Consider the following 19,233-nt stretch of genomic DNA (forward strand, 5'->3'; position numbering starts at 1 on the left):
AATTAAAACGGTCCGCATTACGAGTCAGAATATAAACATAAAAAAGCAGCCGCACCATTAAAAGCAAATTACATATTTTGCTGAAGACTGTTTTCCATCGCTCTGTTTTCTTATTATTTATTTTTCCACCGATCCCGGCATGTAGGCGGGGGAGGAAGGAAGGAAGAGCGGATTGAATTGTAACCGGAAGGTTGCTAGTTCGATCCCCGGCTCCTCCTTGCTGTGAGTGTCGAGGTGCCCCTGAGCGAGACACTTAACCCTAACTGCTCCCGGCTGTCGCCTTGCATGGTTGACGCCGCCATTCGGCGTGTGAATGTGTGCATGAATGTGTGAATGTTTGCATGAATGGGTGAAAGTTCTATTATGAATGCGCTATAGAAATGCTGTCCATCTACCATTCATCCCCGTCGCCAATGCCCTCCGTCCTCGTGCCCCGTGACCCCTCCTCCTCCTCCGACTCTTGTTCACGCGGGGTGTGTGTGTGTGTGTGTGTGTGTGTGTGTCCCCACCTAGGTGGGCCTGTTGGGGGTCCAGATGATCTGGACGCGGGACGCGGAGGAGGCCCTCACCAACGCCCGCTACGACCGGCGCATCATGCCCAAGACCAACCAGCTGTTCCTGGACCTGCTCAACACGCTGATCGACATGACCACCCGGGACCTGGGCGCGGTGGAGCGGACCAAGTACGAGACCCTCATCACCATCCACGTCCACCAGAGGGACATCTTCGACGACCTGGTGGGTGAGGGGGAGCCGCGGCGACGGTTTTACATTTAGGGGCAGTGTCAGACGCTTTCGTCCAGTCCTCATCAAACCGTGGCCCGACCATGGGTAAATCTGACGTGGTGGCACAAGAACTGGGTGTGTGCATGTGTGCGTACGTGCGTGCGTGCGTGTGTGTGTGTGTAGGGGGCTACAAAAGAAAACAGAGGCTGAATCGCTTCTAATATTACGGCCCGGTTCCAGATAGATCCGCCCCGGTTCCCTGAAACTACAACCGTTTCCCGTCCAACTCTTCACGGTGTCTCGCCTCGCTCCGGTGGTGGGGGGGGGGGGTGGGCGCAGGCCGATTATGTTTGCCCCCACACTGTGGCAAAAGAATGTTTGCACATCCCAATCTGCTCCCGACGTGTGGAGGTGCAAATTGTCCGTTTAGCGGGCGCACCGCTGAGCAGAGTCAATTTGCTCCGACAATAGTCTTCAGGGAGCCTGTGAGGACGCCGGGTCAACGGGTTCTGCCGCTGGGAGACGTCCTGCTCCACGTTGATTGTCTTCTGTGTCTTCAGAGGTGAACAGGGAGTCGTTTATCGATGATTGCATTTTCAGATTTTCTTTATTCGTGTGTATATGCGTATAAGGGCCTGACTGGCGCTGTTGTTGTTGTTGTTGATGTGTTTCTCCCTTTTTTTATGTTATTGTCAGTTCTGTAACATCTACCTGCCTCTATACTGTTACTGCAGCCCTTCCACACTCCTGTCTCTCCTCCTCCACCCACCTGACATCACCTTGCATCACCTCACGTACCCCCCCTCCATCTCTTCATCACATTTCATCAGTTCCCCCAACCTCTCCTGCCTGCCATGGCTGGTTTTAATCTCACACCTTCCCCCTGGCCTCCCACCTCGCCCCCCACCCCCCCCCCACCCCGCGTTCCTCTGACCCATCCACCTGGTGCTGAATTCAGTGGCTGGTCAAATCCTCCCAAGACCTGTTGTTTCCCTGCTTCCGGACATATCTCTTTCATCTTATTTCTCCTCCTTCTCTGCTTTCGGACCTATTTCTTTAATCAAGAGTCTAGTCTACTAGTCCCATGGAAAGGATAAAAAAAAAAAACCTGCATACAAATATAATGCTACCCCTTGCACTGTACACTTTACCTTCGCTGTAACGTGCTTCGATAGAACGCAACCTCCAATATAACAGGGTTTTTGTTTTTTATGCTCGAGCAAAAGAAATGAACCATAATCACCCAGTGCAATTTTATTAAAGGAAGAACGAAACACCTAAAGGAAATGGGTACTCACCACTGTACCCAAGCATGGACATAAGAAAATAAAGTGTTTCGAGAGTAAAACTGACTTGACTCTTGACAACTCTTGCTTTGGTAAACTTTGCAAAAAAAATATGTTACACTCCTCCTTTAGTTGTCGTTCTTCCTGTAATAGCTTGTGTGAATTGGGTTGTTTCTGCATACACTGTAACTAAAGGGGTGATATTATGCCACCAGGTGTGACTGTGATTAGCCATTACAAGCCGTTTCAAAATCTGCGTTTTCCCTGTGTTTTAGTGACGTCACATGTGGGAGTGTCCACCTAGATGTATGACGGATAGATGAGCAACGTTTGCTTCAGTCCACTGGGTAGTCTGGTAAACGGATCTATCCAGCATACATCTAGATGGACACGCCCACTTGGCTTGTAAAGGCTAATCGCACTCACACCCCTTTAAAACAAAATAAATATGGAACGATTTTTCAGACAAAACAACGTGAAATAATAATAATAATAATTCTCGCTATAACGCAATCTCGGGAACAACGCGTCATCAAGGGACCCCCCCCGATGGCCGCGTTGACGCAAAGGGGGGGGAGAAGTGTAAGTGCTGTAATCTGCAAACACTCACAATACACACAAGATACACTCAAACGCGCCGTCGCTTTGTCCTTCAGTGCCGGCTGCACGTCAAGAGCCCCACGGACTTTGAGTGGCTGAAGCAGTGTCGCTTCTACTTCAACGAGGACGCCGACCGCATGACCATCAACATCACCGACGTGGCCTTCGTCTACCAGAACGAGTTCCTGGGCTGCACCGACCGGCTGGTCATCACGCCCCTGACGGACAGGTAGCGTAGCCAATAAGCCCGTCCACAGGCACCTGGGTGGGTGTGTCCTTGTGGTTGCGCTGAATTCAATTTGAAATCTTAAACGTTTTTATTATTGGTTTAGTTTTTAGACTTTGCATGCAAACAACACACGCACACATACACACACACACACACACACACGCACACTAATGCACGCTGAACGATGTGTGCAGTGCACCTGGCCGATTGGAACGTCAACAAAATGGAAATTACACAGATGTCCAAAGAATAATCACCAACCGCCTACGGGCATAGTGTCAAGTGAGTAGTATAAATGAGCATGTCAAATAGAAAAGTAAAACTCCAACTAAACTGGCTGGCTGTCAGCAATGCTGCCAAGCGGAGGGAGAGAGAGAGAGAGAGAGAGAGAGAGAGAGAGAGAGAGAGAGAGAGAGAGAGACCACGAGACCACTGCTCCTCCTCATTAGCCATGGCCAGCCTCAGGTGTTTCATATTCAGCTAACGACTCCACTCAGCCCGGCCTGCGCCGCAGAACGAGCTCGGCCAGAGAAAAGGGAAAGAGGGGGTCGCCGCGGCGGATGATTTGCCACACAAACAAAGCCGCTAGGGCTCGGACTTTGCACAATGGCCGTGTCTCTATGGGCCTCTCTCACATAGCCGCCGCCGCCGCCGCCACCGCAGGGTACGGGTACAACAGGGCACGCGGTCTGAAGCACTGCGTCTTTGCGTCGCGTCTGTAAGCGTAGCATCGCGCAGATCTCTAAAACCTTTCAGCGTTTCGTGTCGGGTCAACCACCTTACACGCCTTAAGAAGAAGAGCGAACGGGTGAGAGAAAGAGAGAGAGAGAGAGAGAGAGAGAGAGAGACTACATGACCGTGTGAAGAGGGACAGGTGTGTGGGGAGGACAGACAGAACAATGACGAGAGAGAGAGAGAGAGAGAGAGAGAGAGAGAGAGAGAGAGAGAGAGAGAGAGAGAGAGAGAGAGAGAGAGAGAGAGAGAGAGAGAGAGAGAGAGAGAGAGAGAGAGAGAGAGAGAGATCCAGGCGGTGGCAGCCATCAGTCCTCATCACGCCCCCACTCGCTCCCCAGGAGACGTAGCAGGCTGGCACCGTGGCCTGGGGCACGGAAACAGCCCCACTCCCGGACTCTCACACCTCCGCCCACCTCCGCCCAGCGCGCCCCGTCTGTGACCCTCACTCTCTCACTTCACTGGGACTTGAAATAGCACTTCTGCACTTCATTATTCACTACGCCTTTAACCTCGCCCTGTAGTCCTGGGAAATATGGGGCATATGCGTGCAGAACAGAACACAGACTGCCATCGAACGAACCGGTGCAAGGGGGATTTGTGTTTTTTTGTGTGTTTGTGCGTGTGTGTGTTCTGCTTGTGTGTGTGCTTGTTTATCTGCAGGTGTATATGTGCGTGCATTATGTTCTCATGTGTCTGCATGTGCGTGTTTGTGTTATTGCAAGTGTGTGCGCTTGTGTTATTGCATGTGTGTGCTTGTGCATGTGTGTGCTTGTGTGTGTGTGTGTGTATATGTGTGTGTTTGTGTGCTTGTGTGTGTGTGTGTGTGTGTGCTTGTGTGTGTTTGTGTGTGTGCTCATGTTATTGTGTGTGTGTGTGTGTGTGTGTGTGTGTGTATGTGTGTGTGTGTGTGTGTGTGTGTGTGTACTCATGTTATTGTGTGTGTGTGTGTGTGTGTGTGTGTGTGTGTGTGTGTGTGTGTGTGTGTGTGTGTGTGTGTGTGTGTGTGTGTGTGTGTACTCATGTTATTGTGTGTGTGTGTGTGTGTGTGTGTGTGTGTGTGTGTGTGTGTGTACTCATGTTATTGTGTGTGTGTGTGTGTGATTGGTGTTGCAGGTGCTACATCACCTTGGCCCAGGCTCTGGGCATGAGTATGGGAGGTGCCCCCGCCGGGCCTGCAGGAACAGGTGAGACCGCCGACGTGCAATGAATCCAAAAGACATCATGGTTACGCTCAGGGGCTAGATTAAGTATCTGCTGAGCGGTGATTTATGTTTCTGGTAACATAAGGGCCGTTATTGTGTCATGTATTACAAATGCAGGATGAAAGTGTTCATGTTGTATACACATAAAGCATGGCTCGATAAGCTTGCAGATCTTGGATCTTGGTATGATACCTCCAGCTTTGGTCCCGCGTGCATCAGCATGAGCGACGAGGCGTTCAGAATAGGAGCTTTTCAGTTTCACACCTCGACCCAAGATGTGCCCTGACCTTCAGTGTCTGTCCTCAGGTAAAACGGAAACCACCAAAGACATGGGCCGCTGTTTGGGAAAGTACGTTGTGGTCTTCAACTGTTCTGATCAGATGGACTTCAGAGGCCTGGGACGCATATTCAAAGGTGAGTGACTAATGAGACAGCAACTGTGTCTTAGACTAGTGGTTTTACCGACTAGTTTTACTATTGGACCCCCTCGAAGATGTTTTACCCCTTTCTCCAGCACGAAACAGCATTTCACATCACTTCTTTGGATGAGTTGAAGTGGGAATGTCAATTTATATGTAATCGACGCATGTTTTTGTGTAGATTATCAGTTGAATGTGTCTTAGTACCCCCTGCAATCCTTCAAATTCCTTCAAGTGCATCCCCACAAACTGCTGTCTCACACAGTAGCGTAAATCCACTTTACCGGAAAGTAATTGAATCCCAACCTTCGGAGACAAAGATCGTCTCGATCGCCAAACGCTGGACGGCAACGACTCAACACAATGTTCCGTGTCCTCCAGGCCTCGCCCAGTCGGGGTCGTGGGGTTGCTTCGACGAGTTCAACCGCATCAACCTGCCGGTGCTGTCGGTGGCGGCGCAGCAGATAGCCATCGTTCTGAGCTGCAAGAAGGAACGCCGCAAGAACTTTGTCTTCACCGACGGGGACACCGTGGAGATGAACCCAGAGTTTGGCCTCTTCCTCACCATGGTAACGCTTCCCCCGCTTTCATTGTGAAACCATTTCTTTGAAAAAAGACCCTGGCTTCTGGCGTTCCCGTGTTCCTGAGTGTTTACCAAGGCGTTGTGCTGTTTCTTTATGATAGATGTGTGATGTACAGTTCAATATAAAGGACTTGTGTGCTGAATGGGAACGTAGAGCCACACATAACCCTGTGTGTGGGATGCTTCAATCGACATTTCTCCATCCCACCACATTTAATTCAAGCATTTCTTTAGCCACCATAGCATAATTGCCTAAATCATATTTTAAGGTTCCTCTTGTATTTAAATAAAAATTGCAGATAGTGATTATGGAATGTAAAAAGCATTCTGATAGGCTTAGGATATAGCCAATGAATCAGCAGCGTATGCTATGAGTGTGTGCATGTGTACATGTGTGCATACCAACTCGATTGTAAACCCTTTACTTTGGAGGGCACAATCTAATTCAAATGCAGCGTTTTTTTATCACATCAAACCAGGGCAGGTTGAAGGACGTCACCGGCTCGGCCCTAGAGGTGCTGCCCTAGAGTGGGTCTCTCTAATGTTAATTAGCGGTTGCCGCGGCGCTGGGGATAACTTGATCTGATTGGCACAGTTGATCTCCCGAGGCGCGCCATGAAAGGGAGTGAGAGTGAAATATTATTCTCCCCCGTGATGGCGACGGTTACGGAGCCACCCACCTTCTTCAATCATTCATGATTGGGTTAGTTGGGTTGGCTTTTAATGTGTGATTGTACGTTTGTGTGTGTGTATGTGTGTGTGTGTGCGTGTGGGCGTGTGTGTGTGTGTGTGTGTGTGCTTGTGTGTGTGCCTTCCAGTGCCTTCCAGTGCCTGTCGATGTGTGATTGTGTGATTGTGTGTGTGCTTCCCAGTGCCTGTTGATGTGTGATTGTGTGTGTGCGCGTGTGCATGCTTGTGTGTGTGTGTTAGGTTGTCTATGTGTGTGATACTCTCTGATCTATGACCTGCGGGACTCTGCAGAAGTCAAGCTATTGACTTCTTCAAAGATATGGTTACTACTATATTAGCTTTTGTCATCAACCCGATGGTATCAATATCGGATCAAGCTACTGAATTTCGCAGATAAAGTTCCTGTGTCAAATACTTTCTGCATTACCTTCTTTCATTGTTGTAGTGCCAGTTCTGGAAAACCCCATGGTGATTAAACATCTGTTTACTCTTAATTCAAACGCATGCATGGCCCTTTCATGCCTTAATTGAAAGATGAATGGGTGGACGAAGAGAGGGAATGACATGTAGCATATGCACCGCAGCTCGGGAATCAAACCTGTGTAGCCACAAAGCACAGAGCCTACTAGCCCCATATGTTGAGCTCCATATGTACCACATATGAACACCCTTAGGGTGTTCATATATGTTCATATGGAGAAACTATGGCCGTTTCTCAATTTGCGTTCTTGTCTATACTTGTGTACTTGCGTTCTCGTGAAACGCGTGACCCGACCATGGCTAATTCTGACGAAGAGACACAAGTAGGTTCAAAAGTTGGTTCCGCGGCCGATCCAAAAAAGTATCACAGAGTTGTGCATAAGGACACAGACACTACACGGTTAGCTAGTTCCTGAGTTGAGCCACCTTCACTTCCACCGTCATGAGTAAATAAAGATGTCCGCCACCTTCTTCCCCCCCCCCCCTGAACAGAACCCGGGCTACGCCGGGCGCCAGGAGCTGCCGGAGAACCTGAAGATCAGCTTCCGCTCGGTGGCCATGATGGTCCCGGACCGGCAGATCATCATCAGGGTGAAGCTGGCCAGCTGTGGCTTCATAGACAACATGGAGCTGGCCCGCAAGTTCTTCACCCTCTACAAGCTGTGTGAGGAGCAGCTGTCCAAACAGGTGGGAATCTCTTTTAGTCCTCTGCAATATACAGACGTAAACAATGTCGGTGCTGAGGTTGCTACAATGTCGGTGCTAAGGTTGCTATGGTTGCTACAATGTCAGTTGTGTAACAACGTTGGTTGTGTAACAATGTCGGTTGTGTTACAATGTTGGTCGGTAAGGTTGCTACAATGTCGGTTGTGTAACAATTTCGGCTGCTAGGGTTGCTACAATGTTGCTACGGTTGCTACAATGATGGTTGTGTAACATTGTCAGTTGCTACAATGACGGTTGTGTAACAATGTCAGTTGCTATGGTTGCTACAATGTCGGTTGTTTAACAATGCCGCTTGCTACGGTTGCTACAATGTTGGTTGCTACAGTTGCTACGGTTGCTACAATGTCGGGTGTGTAACAATGTCGGTTGTGTAACAATGTCGGTTGCTACACACCACCTAGGTGGCATTTACTGGGCTCCACCAGACAAAAGACACAGGGGGGTGATCTTCTGACAAATGCAGTTATTTGAAGTCACTGTGGATTAAAGCGTCTGCTAGATGCCCTAAATGTAAATGGTGATGGTTATACATGAAGCTAGGGCTGCTAGATTATGGAAAAAACTATTATTTTGGTCAATGTTGAAATCACGATTATTCAATTCAACAATTATTTTTGAGTTTGAAAACATGATGCATTTATTCAGCATTTCTCTCCAAAAAAAACACTTTGTAACTGAGAACTTAAAAAAATACAAAAAATGTTAAAATAGAAAATCGATTATATTAAATCACGATCAAAATGTGATTAATTGCACAGCCTACATGAAGCTGGTGCTCCATGTTGCAATGCAGGTGATCTCTGAGTGTGCGTGCGGTGATGACTGCACAGACTCCACACACGGGGAACAACATCCAATACACTGATCACACGTTCAAATGGGAACACATGACACGTGTATCTCCAGCCCACATAAATGTGTTAATTACATGTGAGACTATGAACCCATGGAAAAATGTCAGTAGGTTGGCACAGATATCGATGGCGTAGTGAGTTGGTGTGTTAAAAAAATAATAATGGGTGTGGTAAAAATGTGAAAATGACATGTTTATGTTGGCTGGATATGTGTGTCAACATGTTTGTGACCTCAGAGCTACACTTATATTGTGGCTTCAATCAGATGGTGTGTGGATCAGGCTTCATAAGCAGAATTTGCACACATGACTCAGACTGCTGAGCAATTACAGTTAAGCATATAACTTGAACATTTAGCTCATCAGCGTTCTTGAAATGCTTGTGTAGCACCTGTGGTCTTAGCTGGAATGGGTAGATAGGATGCTAGTATCACTCCAGGTCCTCAAGAGGTTAACACACTAAAATGACTCCCGAAGGGAGTTGGTGTTGGTTGAATAGTTGAGCATTTTGGATGCCTTTTATCATAGAAAACAGACAGTAATACAAAAGAGAGCTCTGGAAAATAACAAACAAAACCAAAAAGAATAAGTCCTTTGTAGCTGGATTTCCCAGCTACAGTACTCCAGTATGTCACAGTATTTTACCAAACAATCAATACTTTTTAAACCATGTTTCTAACTAAATATTGTATTTTAAACTATTTTTATACATATTTATGTTTTAACCATGAAAATGAATTAAATTATTCTTATTCTTAATTGATTTAACATTTGTATCATCATCAGGGTTAGGGTTAGGGTTAGGGTTAGGGCATTTGTTTTGTGAAACCAGGCAATAGCACGTTGATCCATAGTATGGGTCTGTAAAATGCTAATCAAATCAAATCAAATGTATTTATTAAGCACATTTAATAACAAGGTGAGGCGGGGGGAGGAGATCTTAGGTTTTTTACTGCAGTTTATGAAATAAATATCAACTAATGACTGTATAGGTCAGGTGTGAATTGTGGGGTCGCAGAATTCGATGGTGAATAGATCAGTCTACCAGCCTACCCGGTGGACTGTAGCAAACGTTGCTCATCTATCCGTCACACATCTAGGTGGACACGCCCACCCGTGATGTCAGAAGCGGCACATTTTCAAAACGGCTTGTAATGGCTAATCACACTCACACCTGGTAGTATAATATGTCTCCTTTAATTAGCCTCATTTTTTTTTTTCTCTGTCATACCCATCTGGGTGGAGATGCTGAAGACGAGTTTTCATCGCTCATTTGGTGTATGGATGAGATATACGGGTGTGTGTGTGTGTGTGTGTGTGTGTGTGTGTGTGTGTGTGTGAGAGTGTGTGTGTGTGTGTGTGTGTCTTGTCTGCATTGTCTGAGAATTTTTTCCTACCAGATAAGGAGCATTTAGTTCTGGTTCAGTCAAATGCATCGCCATTTGGCCGACAGCAGCCGACTGCAGGGTATAACCAGCGGAGTCGGCAGCAGAAGGTGTCCCTCCCCCAGAAACCATTTGGCACAATCTCAGCATGTTTTGACTTGCGAGGCATCTCTTTCCCCTAGGTGATTCCACTGAGTGTGTACAAAGTGGCAGTTCTCTACCTGAGGGGGGGTGTAGGAGGAGGAGGAGGATGTGTCCATGTTCCTCTCTCCCTCCCTCCAGGCTGGAGGCTCCCTCGTCTCCAGGGGCCCCCCGTGACATGGGAGGCGTCCAACCCTTGGTCAGGGGAGAGTAGCCTGCAGGGTTCAATGGGCGGATTAACCCATTCGGATGGTATCCGCTAGGCCGGGGCAATAAAACAATAAATGATCGTATCGCTAGACTTTTGATCAATAGCAATACAAAACATGTGCAATATACATCGATAAGAGACTGGACCACCGAATCTAGCAGCTGGGTTTGTTACACAAACACGGCTCCATACTTATTCACCATATGTGAGTGTTTTTCATTGTTGTATCCACATTGGCGTATTTATCAATGAAGAACAGTGGAAGTGTGATATTAAGTGTTAAACAGAAGTGTTTAAATCCAGCATGGCAATTCCAAGTATTTTTAGGTCATTACAATTATCAATAGTTATCGATATCGATCAACATGATCAAGTTATATCATGATATGTCTTTCAGCCATATCGCCCAGGCCTATTTATTTCTTGAGAAAGGCTGGGCTCAATGGTGGCAGAGCTCCCCCCCCCTCCCCCCTGCCCGTGACAGCTGGTGTGATGGCATCCTCCTCGAGTAAACAACCTATCCCTTAAACGTCACATTGAGTTTGTCTTTTTGTTTGTTACGGTGTTTGCCGGAGGCACTGCAGCTGCTCGGCTCCAGCACACGCCCACCCACCACCTGCGAGGCGTCTCCATCGGCGGTCTCCACTAAGAGGTCTCCACAAAGGCATTTTCACTAGGAACTCAGTCAGGGTCGATGGAGGCCTTGACGTAGGGTGACCAGACGTCCCCGGTTTCCGGGGACAGTCCCCGTTTTCAGTGACCTGTCCCCGGCTACGGCTGTCTCCGGAAATGTCCCCGGGTTTTGACTGCGACCGAAAGATCCGAACACCCCCCCCCCCCCCCCCCCGTCAACAATCCCGTTCGTCCTGAACACCGCCCATCAACAATTCTGTCTGACCCCCCCCCCCCCCCCCCCGTCAACAATTCCGTCCGACCCCCCCCCCCCCCCACCCCCCCGTCAACAATCCTGTCCGCCAGGGTAAGGGCAGTGTCCCCGTTTTAGTTTTTCTATGACAAAAAAAACAGCATGTTTGGAGGTTTTCACACTGCAGAACCCAAAATGTCCCCGGATTTTGTCTCAGAAATCTGGTCATCCGGTGCCGGTAACAAACTCTCTCCCAATAACGTTCTTCTCCCGGGAGGGGCGGGCCTTCGGTTTCACCACAGTATGACGGGGGGAGGTTTTCCATTGGCCCGTCTCACCGACGTCGGTTGTCTGATTGAGGAGATAGCTTAGCTACCGCGCTGATCTTAGCACTGGGCTTTGTACGTTAATGATCTGTTTGAATCAGTTGAACCACTAAAAAGGATCTTTGTATTTTCATCAGTTTTAGTTTAGTCTACCGTCACGCTTATCATGGCTATATCTGTCTGTTTACATGGATTTAAACCATTATAGTCGAATGCTAATATTAGCTCTTTTCATCTATTTAGGCCACGTAGGTTAATCACTTGGGAAGAGAGAAGTAAATGAAGACAGGCGTCGTGTTTCATATTGTTATTTTAATGTGGTAATTAACATTTTGTAATGTGGCTAAACAAAATGGCTACCAAGCACAATCAACATCATCATCATTATCATCATCATTATCATTATCATTATCTTACAGCGCCGCTACCAGAGAGTCCCTCTGAGGGGTTTTCTAGCGGGAGGACTGTTATCTAAACCAGCTAGATGCTCAAAGATAGTGTTTAACTTAACACATTTTCATTTTTCTTTGAAATCCATCAGGGAATAGCGTGTCTAAGCCCTACAGTAGGAACGAGAGGTTCTCCCGCGTGTGCTAGAGTTTCGGGTTTATTTGCATCCACTTCGACGTGCCTCATCTCTCTCTCCACCACAGGGACGTTAATAAATCTATTAGTTATAGTCACTTTAAATCATTTATTTGTTTCAACACGTTTTTTAATTCCTGGCTTGAATCATTGTGTGACTGATGGAATAAGAAACGAGGTGAACCTTGATCCTTTGCACTTGCCGAGTGGCACAGGTTATTTAAAATAGCTTTTTGAAGGGCAGATATCTGTCTCTCTCAGCCGAATCGGAGCCAGAAGCCCTGCATGGATTTAGGAAGGATCTGCTCTACCGCTTCTCTCTCTCTCTCTCTCTCTCTCTCTCTCTCTCTCTCTCGGGTGGGCTCCGGCTTCTCTGGCAGATTTATAGAGTAAGCCTGAGATTACCTTCGACTCTGAGACAAATCTTTAATGAGTTTCCTCTGTAATCGGTTCTTGAAACACATCGCAAATTTTATTCCAAAATCAATTCTTTGCAACTTTGGCTGTGCCCAATGCAAGAATAATAATACATAGTTATGTAGTGGGATAGTACAGAAGAATTGATCTATTCATATTGGAAAATCTAATTCGGATTGCAGGATCTATATCGAACGTTTGATGAAACAAAAGCAGATTGATACTTAATCTGCTCCATGAACTACTTTCCTTTTCTTCAGACCTCGGTACCGGTCAGTAAATCCACAAGGTCATTGGTATGCTGAGTGAGTGTCGTCCACTACTGCAAACAGGGAGGATGTCAGGGAGGATGTTGTTACACCTGTGGGGAAACTGTGATGCTGTTGCTTTGGCTTTCTCCGCGTCCGACTAAGCCATAGCCCTGCTCCAGAGCTGACTTAAGCTACCCGTCTGGTCTCGCTACAGACCCGGGGCCCACGTGGGTCCAACTAATGACTGGAACCAAGGATCCTCTTCCTCAAACGCCGGCAACACCCTTTTACAAACCAGGCTTACACAAAAGATTGATGAATAGAAAGCATTCAACTGATATAAGACAGGGCAATGTTAGGGCGCACTCATACTAGGCCATCTGTACCGTTGCCCGAGTACGTTTGCCCCTTAAAGTCTAGATCATTTGGCTAGTGTGAGCACGCCATCCGTACTCAAGTACAGTTAAATCCCGTGGCCTCAGTACACTTCGGAGAGGTGTGCTCAGGCCACGGTACAGATGCTAATGAGCCGACACGCGCACACGCACGGATACGCAATCTGTATGTACAGGAGGCAACCGTACTCAGGCCCAGTTGAGATTGCCTACTAGTGTGAGCCTGTGAGCACAGGCCAGCGGCACAGTGTGAGTGCGCCCTTAGTTGTGCGTTTCCAAAATGTCTGCGTGTCCAGAATTGGCAATTTTGGTGTTTTTGCCTTGTTATTCCTCACTTTGAACCATTTCCTACACTCTCTTTGAAGTCTATCTACAAACAAAATGATTAAAAGAAACGATTTAAACTACCTCTTGGTTAAATATTGAAATGGGTTTGTCTTTCTCTCAAACACACACACAAACACACACTCACACACTTACTCACTAACTCACTCACTCACTCATTCACTCACTCTGACACACAGTACACGGTACACAGTACACACACACACACACACACACACACACACACACACACACACACACACACACACACACACACACACACACACACACACATAGTAACATAGGATCACTTCCAGTAACCGTGTGTGTGTGTGTGTGTGTGTGTGTGTGTGTGTGTGTGTGTGTGTGTGTGTGTGTGTGTGTGTGTGTGTGTGTGTGTGTGTGTGTGTGTGTGTGTGTGTGTGTGTGTTGTGCTTCCAGGTTCACTACGACTTCGGTCTGCGTAACATCCTGTCTGTGCTGCGGACGCTGGGCGCGGCCAAGCGGGCCAATCCCAGCGACACAGAGTCCACCATCGTCATGAGGGTCCTCCGAGACATGAACCTCTCCAAACTGGTCTGTACGACACCGCACCACCACCGCCGTCAACGTTCAACCTCACGACATGACACATTATACCACCAGTATAATGTGACCAGAGTGTGATGAGCCGTTACAAGCCGTTCACAAGTGGGGCGTGTCCACATAGATGTACGCTGGACAGATTAGCAACGTTTGCCGCAGTCCACTGGGGTCGGCTGGTAGACCTGTCCAGCACACATCTGGGTGGACACGCCCACTTTTGTGATGTCAGAAGAGGCTGATTATCTAAACGGCTTGTAATGGCGAATCACACCTGGTGGTATAATTAAGCAATAGATCACGACAGGCTGTGGTATGTGCTCATTATACCACAGTTAAGGGGCGTTGTCCATCTCGACGCGCAGCGGGCGTGGTTACATAAGTATGGCGAAATGAAAGTCATAGACTCATAGACCCTCAATTTTGAAAAAGCGAGAAAGTCGGAAAAGCATTTTTTTTAACGAATACAAAAAAGTAGTCCCTCCTGGCTGCCTGCAAAGTGTATGGTGGTTGCTGTGCAGTACGGTAGCTTGGTTCGCCAGCAATTTAGCCTACTATCGAGAAGTTCGCTCACCGTGTGCCTATTGCGTTACAACATTTCCACCCTCTCTTGGCCACAGCATGGAACAGAAGAAATGATGTCCCCGTCTCATGCGATGAACATTGGCATCGCAGAGAGATTGGAACGTTGCGTGGGAATGATGTGTTTAAAGGACAACAAATGGCTAACTGTTGTGCATCTACGTTAATGAAATGTTTTCTATCACTACGACACAGAAGTAGCCCGGCTAATGTTCCGTATACCGTGATGGATGGGATAGAGTTACAGCCTCGGTGTGTTGTCATATTCCCACTGATCTGTGATCTGTGTGTGTGTGTGTGTGTGTGTGTGTGTGTGTGTGTGTGTGTGTGTGTGTGTGTGTGTGTGTGTGTGTGTGTGTGTGTGTGTGTGTGTGTGTGTGTGCTCGGTGTATTTGTATGTGTGTGTGTGTGTGTGTGTGCATATGTGTGTGTGTGTGTGTGTGTGTATGTATGTGTGTGTCTGTGTTCTTGTGTGTGTGTGCTTGTGTGTGTGTGTCTGTGTTCCAGATTGATGAGGATGAGCCTCTGTTTCTGAGCTTGATTGAGGACCTCTTCCCTGGGATCCAGCTTGACAAAGCAGGCTACCCACAACTGGAGACTGCTATCGACGTACAGGTGGGAGGGCAATGCAACACCCATGTGTGTGTGTGTGTGTGTGTGTGTGTGTGTGTGTGTGTGTGTGTGTGTGTGTGTGTGTGTGTGTGTGTGTGGGAAGAGATTCAATAACAACACAGAGTTCCAAAAATTGGACGGAGGAAAGAAGGAAAGAAATAATGAAAGAAAAAGAATGAACGAAGGACAGTAATAAAATCAGGGCATTTGCCTATTCAAAACGGGCTGAGACCAGGAGCCGTGGGCCTGGAGGTCGTCAGGACTCCATCATTCATATCTCAGGGCCTGAATGATTACCTGTACATCTCCATAACTCATCTCTCTGGGCTGAGACCACGTCCGTCATAGTAAATCCTTTTCCCCTCTACACTATCCTATGACTGTTGTTTGTATTAATAGCCCCACCTGCTGTGCGCTGCATTGCAAGTGGTCTAGGATTATAGCCATCAGCTCATACTCATTGGTTACTTACATTAGCTCATTCACTTCAGAAGGAGGCTTCTGTTTGGGTCCGTGATTAGAAAATAATGACAAAAATAAAATAATGAATAATAAGAAAGCAGTTACATATGGTAAGATAACTGTTAAGTTAAGGTAGTGGTTCTCTGATTGACCAACCACAGCCATCTCTAACTGTAGGGAGAGGGAATGAATCTGAATACAGTTAGGGTATCAGGGGGGTAAACGACTCCTGCATTGCATTCTGGGTGTTTGAGTCCTGTCAGTGTTTGTTGTCCCCGCCCATAGATATATATATATACTGACTAGATATCGCCTGAGCTGCGCTGTTCAGTGGAACGTATGCGTCATTGCCGCTGCCATCTTGCCGCGGGGTAACCACCCACCTGAATGAATGAATGTCGATGGGACAGAGGTCATTTCCCAGTCAAAATCACTCTAAATCGCCTTCTTTTCAAGCAATCTTCAAGCAGGTTGGTTTCTGGTGTTCGTGGTAATGATAATAAAAATATATATTTTTAACCCTATCAACCCTATCAACCCTATTTTTAACCATATTTAACCCTATCAACCCTAGTTGATAGGGTTAAAAAAATAATTCGATTTAGAGTGATTTTGAGTGTGAAACATCCCATCGACGTTCATTCATTGAGGTGGGCGGTTACCCTGCGGCAAGATGGCGGCATTGTTGACGCATGTATATATATATATATATATATATATAGTATATACTGTATATCTATGGTCCCTGCCCATCAAGGTTGAGGATGCCGGGCTGATCAGCCACCCCCCCTGGAAGCTGAAGGTGATCCAGCTGTTTGAGACACAGCGGGTGCGACACGGCATGATGGCACTAGGACCCAGCGGCGCAGGGAAGACCACCTGCATTCACACCCTGATGAGGGCCATGACAGGTGTGTGTGTGTGTGTGTGTGTGTGTGTGTGTGTGTGTGTGTGTGTGTGTGTTTGAGCATTATACAGGGTGAAAATGTTGTTTCACTGTTTGCATTCGATCACACTGACTAACAGCAACAGCTGATAGTGATAGAATTACAAAGTGGACCGAGGCAGATGGAATCCCTACTCTTATTTATTAGAACCAACAGTATGATCAGACCAGGGGCGCATCTGTCAACGGCAGTGTCCCAGCAGGGAGACTACAAGCGCCTCCACATGCATTCCTTCCAGGTTGCCCTTGTATTTTGTATTTTAAATCGAGCACATAAATAAGTAATTCAAATGTGTGCGCATGTTTATGTGTGTGTGTGTGTGTGTGTGTGTGTGTGTGTGCGCATGTTTATGTGTGTGTGTGTGTGTGTGTGTGTGTGTGTGTGTGTGTGTGTGTGTGTGTGTGTGTTTTTCTGTGTGATGTAATGTGCATGTTTGATGTAATATGTTTGTGCGTGTGTGTGTGTGTGTGTGTGTGTGTGTGTGTTTTTGTGTGTGATGTAATGTGCATGTTTGATGTTGTGTGTGTGTGTGTGTGTGTTTGTGTGTGATGTAATGTGCATGTTTGATGTTGTGTGTGTGCGTGCGTGCGTGTGCACGCACGCGCGTGTGTGCGTGTGTGTGGTCCCCCAGACTGTGGCCAGCCCCACAGAGAGATGCGCATGAACCCCAAGGCCATCACCGCTCCCCAGATGTTCGGGCGGCTGGACGTGGCCACCAACGACTGGACCGACGGCATCTTCTCCACCCTCTGGAGGAAGACGCTGCGGGCCAAGAAAGGTCTGCTCTCAAAACAGGACAGAAGGACCTCAGATAACCAGTGCAGATAACAGAGGAGCGTCTACGCACCTACCCAACGTCTCACCGAACATCCGGGAAATGTCTAAAAGATTGGGGGTCTGAATCCCTGCCGCCCCTACACTCAGACAGCCTAATGTGTGGACGCACATTCACAGTCCTCTGGAGCTGCCTTTGAGACTGACATGAAATATTGATGATAGAAAAACATCAAGCTGACATAACACAGCGCAATGTTAGCGTTTCAAATAGCAATTCTATTTGAACTGTGTCCAGAATTTGCAGTTTTGGTGTTTTTACCTTTGTCATTCCTCAGGCGCAACCGTTTTTCACACATACCCTGAAGTCTATCTACAAACAGTGTGATAAAAAAAAGCAACATTTAAACTACATCTAGGTTGAATATCACAGAGGAACGTATCAGCTGTGCACTGACCGAACATCTCACCAGGGAATTGTCTGAGTTATACTCACTGTATGCACTGTCCGTGCCTACACTCAGACAGCATATTGTGCGGACACATAGAGGCACACATTGGATTTTGACATCGGGAACTTGAGTGTCCTTTGAGTGTTTCCTTGAGGATTTTCCTGGCTTGCATGTGTTGTCCGTGGCACTCCATGCCCACATGAGTCATCTGGCAGTTCAATATTTAGAGAGCTTTATACTGTAGTTATGCAGTAGCATGTGTCATGTATATAGTGAACGTTCAAGGATTCAGAGGAACTCAATTGGAGCTTTGGTTGGCTTAACATGATGTCATCTTTCCAACATTTTCAAAGAATGATTTGCAGAGAATGTCACAATATGATCAAATCTTTTAAGGTTTTGCATAATGAATTACAGGATGATTTGGACGGAAAGCGTCTGGGCCCTCACAATATGAGATGACAACGTGCCGATACAATATGTATTGCGATTCTTGAAATATTGCGATTCTGTAAAAATGACTTATCTTTGTGCGTACAAAAAAGAGTTGAACTTCACACCAACGTGGTATGATGAGGGTTCGATAGTCCACTGGTCAGTGGATGGGTGCCATTGTTATTTATATGAATGTGGCTGACCAGAACCAAACAAAGTTTACTCAAATCAACTATAGGCAAATACACTTGTAGGACATTACCATTAATATGTTTCCACTAAGATTACATTTACATTTCTGTCTAATTAAAATTTTTTAAATATATACCTCATAAACATAAAAAACATAAAAACATAAAAATATATAAATCATAACAAAATTGAAGTAATGATCCCAGCAAGGCCTCACTATAATGGATTTTAGTTTGCCCCCCTCCTTAAAGGTTAAGCGATGGAGTAGTGTCATGTGACCCCCGTCGGTGCCTCCACAGGGGAACACATCTGGATCGTGCTGGACGGGCCCGTGGACGCCATCTGGATCGAGAACCTCAACTCGGTGCTGGACGACAACAAGACGCTGACGCTGGCCAACGGCGACCGCATCCCCATGGCGCCCAACTGCAAGGTGGTGTTCGAGCCCCACAACATCGAGAACGCCTCCCCCGCCACCGTGTCGCGCAACGGCATGGTGTTCATGAGCTCCTCTGTGCTCAGCTGGAGCCCCATACTGGAGGTGGGTGCTGAACACGGCCGCTTGACAGTTACATTCAGGGGGCATTCTGCAGACGCCGTAGCGTTGTCTTTCCCGTTTTATTTCACTTGGTAAGCCTGTCGAAGCAAATGAGCTCGACGCACAAAAATGACGCGTCTCGTGTCTGAATTAGTTTGACCTTCTGCTTGTCAAAAGAACTATAAAAACGAAGGTATGAAATCGAAATAAGGGTCAAAAAGCTGTGCT

The 19,233-nt window shown here is 47.0% G+C and overlaps 1 protein-coding gene across 1 annotated transcript in view; it reads left to right on the plus strand.

Annotated features, from left to right (window-relative positions):
* dnah5 (dynein, axonemal, heavy chain 5) overlaps window positions 1-19,233 on the plus strand; it is a gene marked incomplete at both ends in the record, with an annotated part of 140,136 nt that overhangs the window by 48,699 nt on the left and 72,204 nt on the right. Inside the window, 11 exons of the mRNA XM_084471872.1 lie at window positions 514-738; window positions 2,669-2,841; window positions 4,690-4,760; window positions 5,085-5,192; window positions 5,579-5,766; window positions 7,443-7,637; window positions 13,871-14,005; window positions 15,101-15,208; window positions 16,425-16,578; window positions 17,246-17,392; window positions 18,767-19,008. Coding sequence (XP_084327998.1) covers window positions 514-738; window positions 2,669-2,841; window positions 4,690-4,760; window positions 5,085-5,192; window positions 5,579-5,766; window positions 7,443-7,637; window positions 13,871-14,005; window positions 15,101-15,208; window positions 16,425-16,578; window positions 17,246-17,392; window positions 18,767-19,008 — 1,746 coding nt within the window. The remainder of the gene's footprint in view (window positions 1-513; window positions 739-2,668; window positions 2,842-4,689; window positions 4,761-5,084; window positions 5,193-5,578; window positions 5,767-7,442; window positions 7,638-13,870; window positions 14,006-15,100; window positions 15,209-16,424; window positions 16,579-17,245; window positions 17,393-18,766; window positions 19,009-19,233) is intronic.

The sequence above is a fragment of the Micromesistius poutassou genome (genome assembly GCF_964030765.1).
Source record: "Micromesistius poutassou genome assembly, chromosome: 8".
In the NCBI taxonomy this organism is placed as follows: domain Eukaryota; kingdom Metazoa; phylum Chordata; class Actinopteri; order Gadiformes; family Gadidae; genus Micromesistius; species Micromesistius poutassou.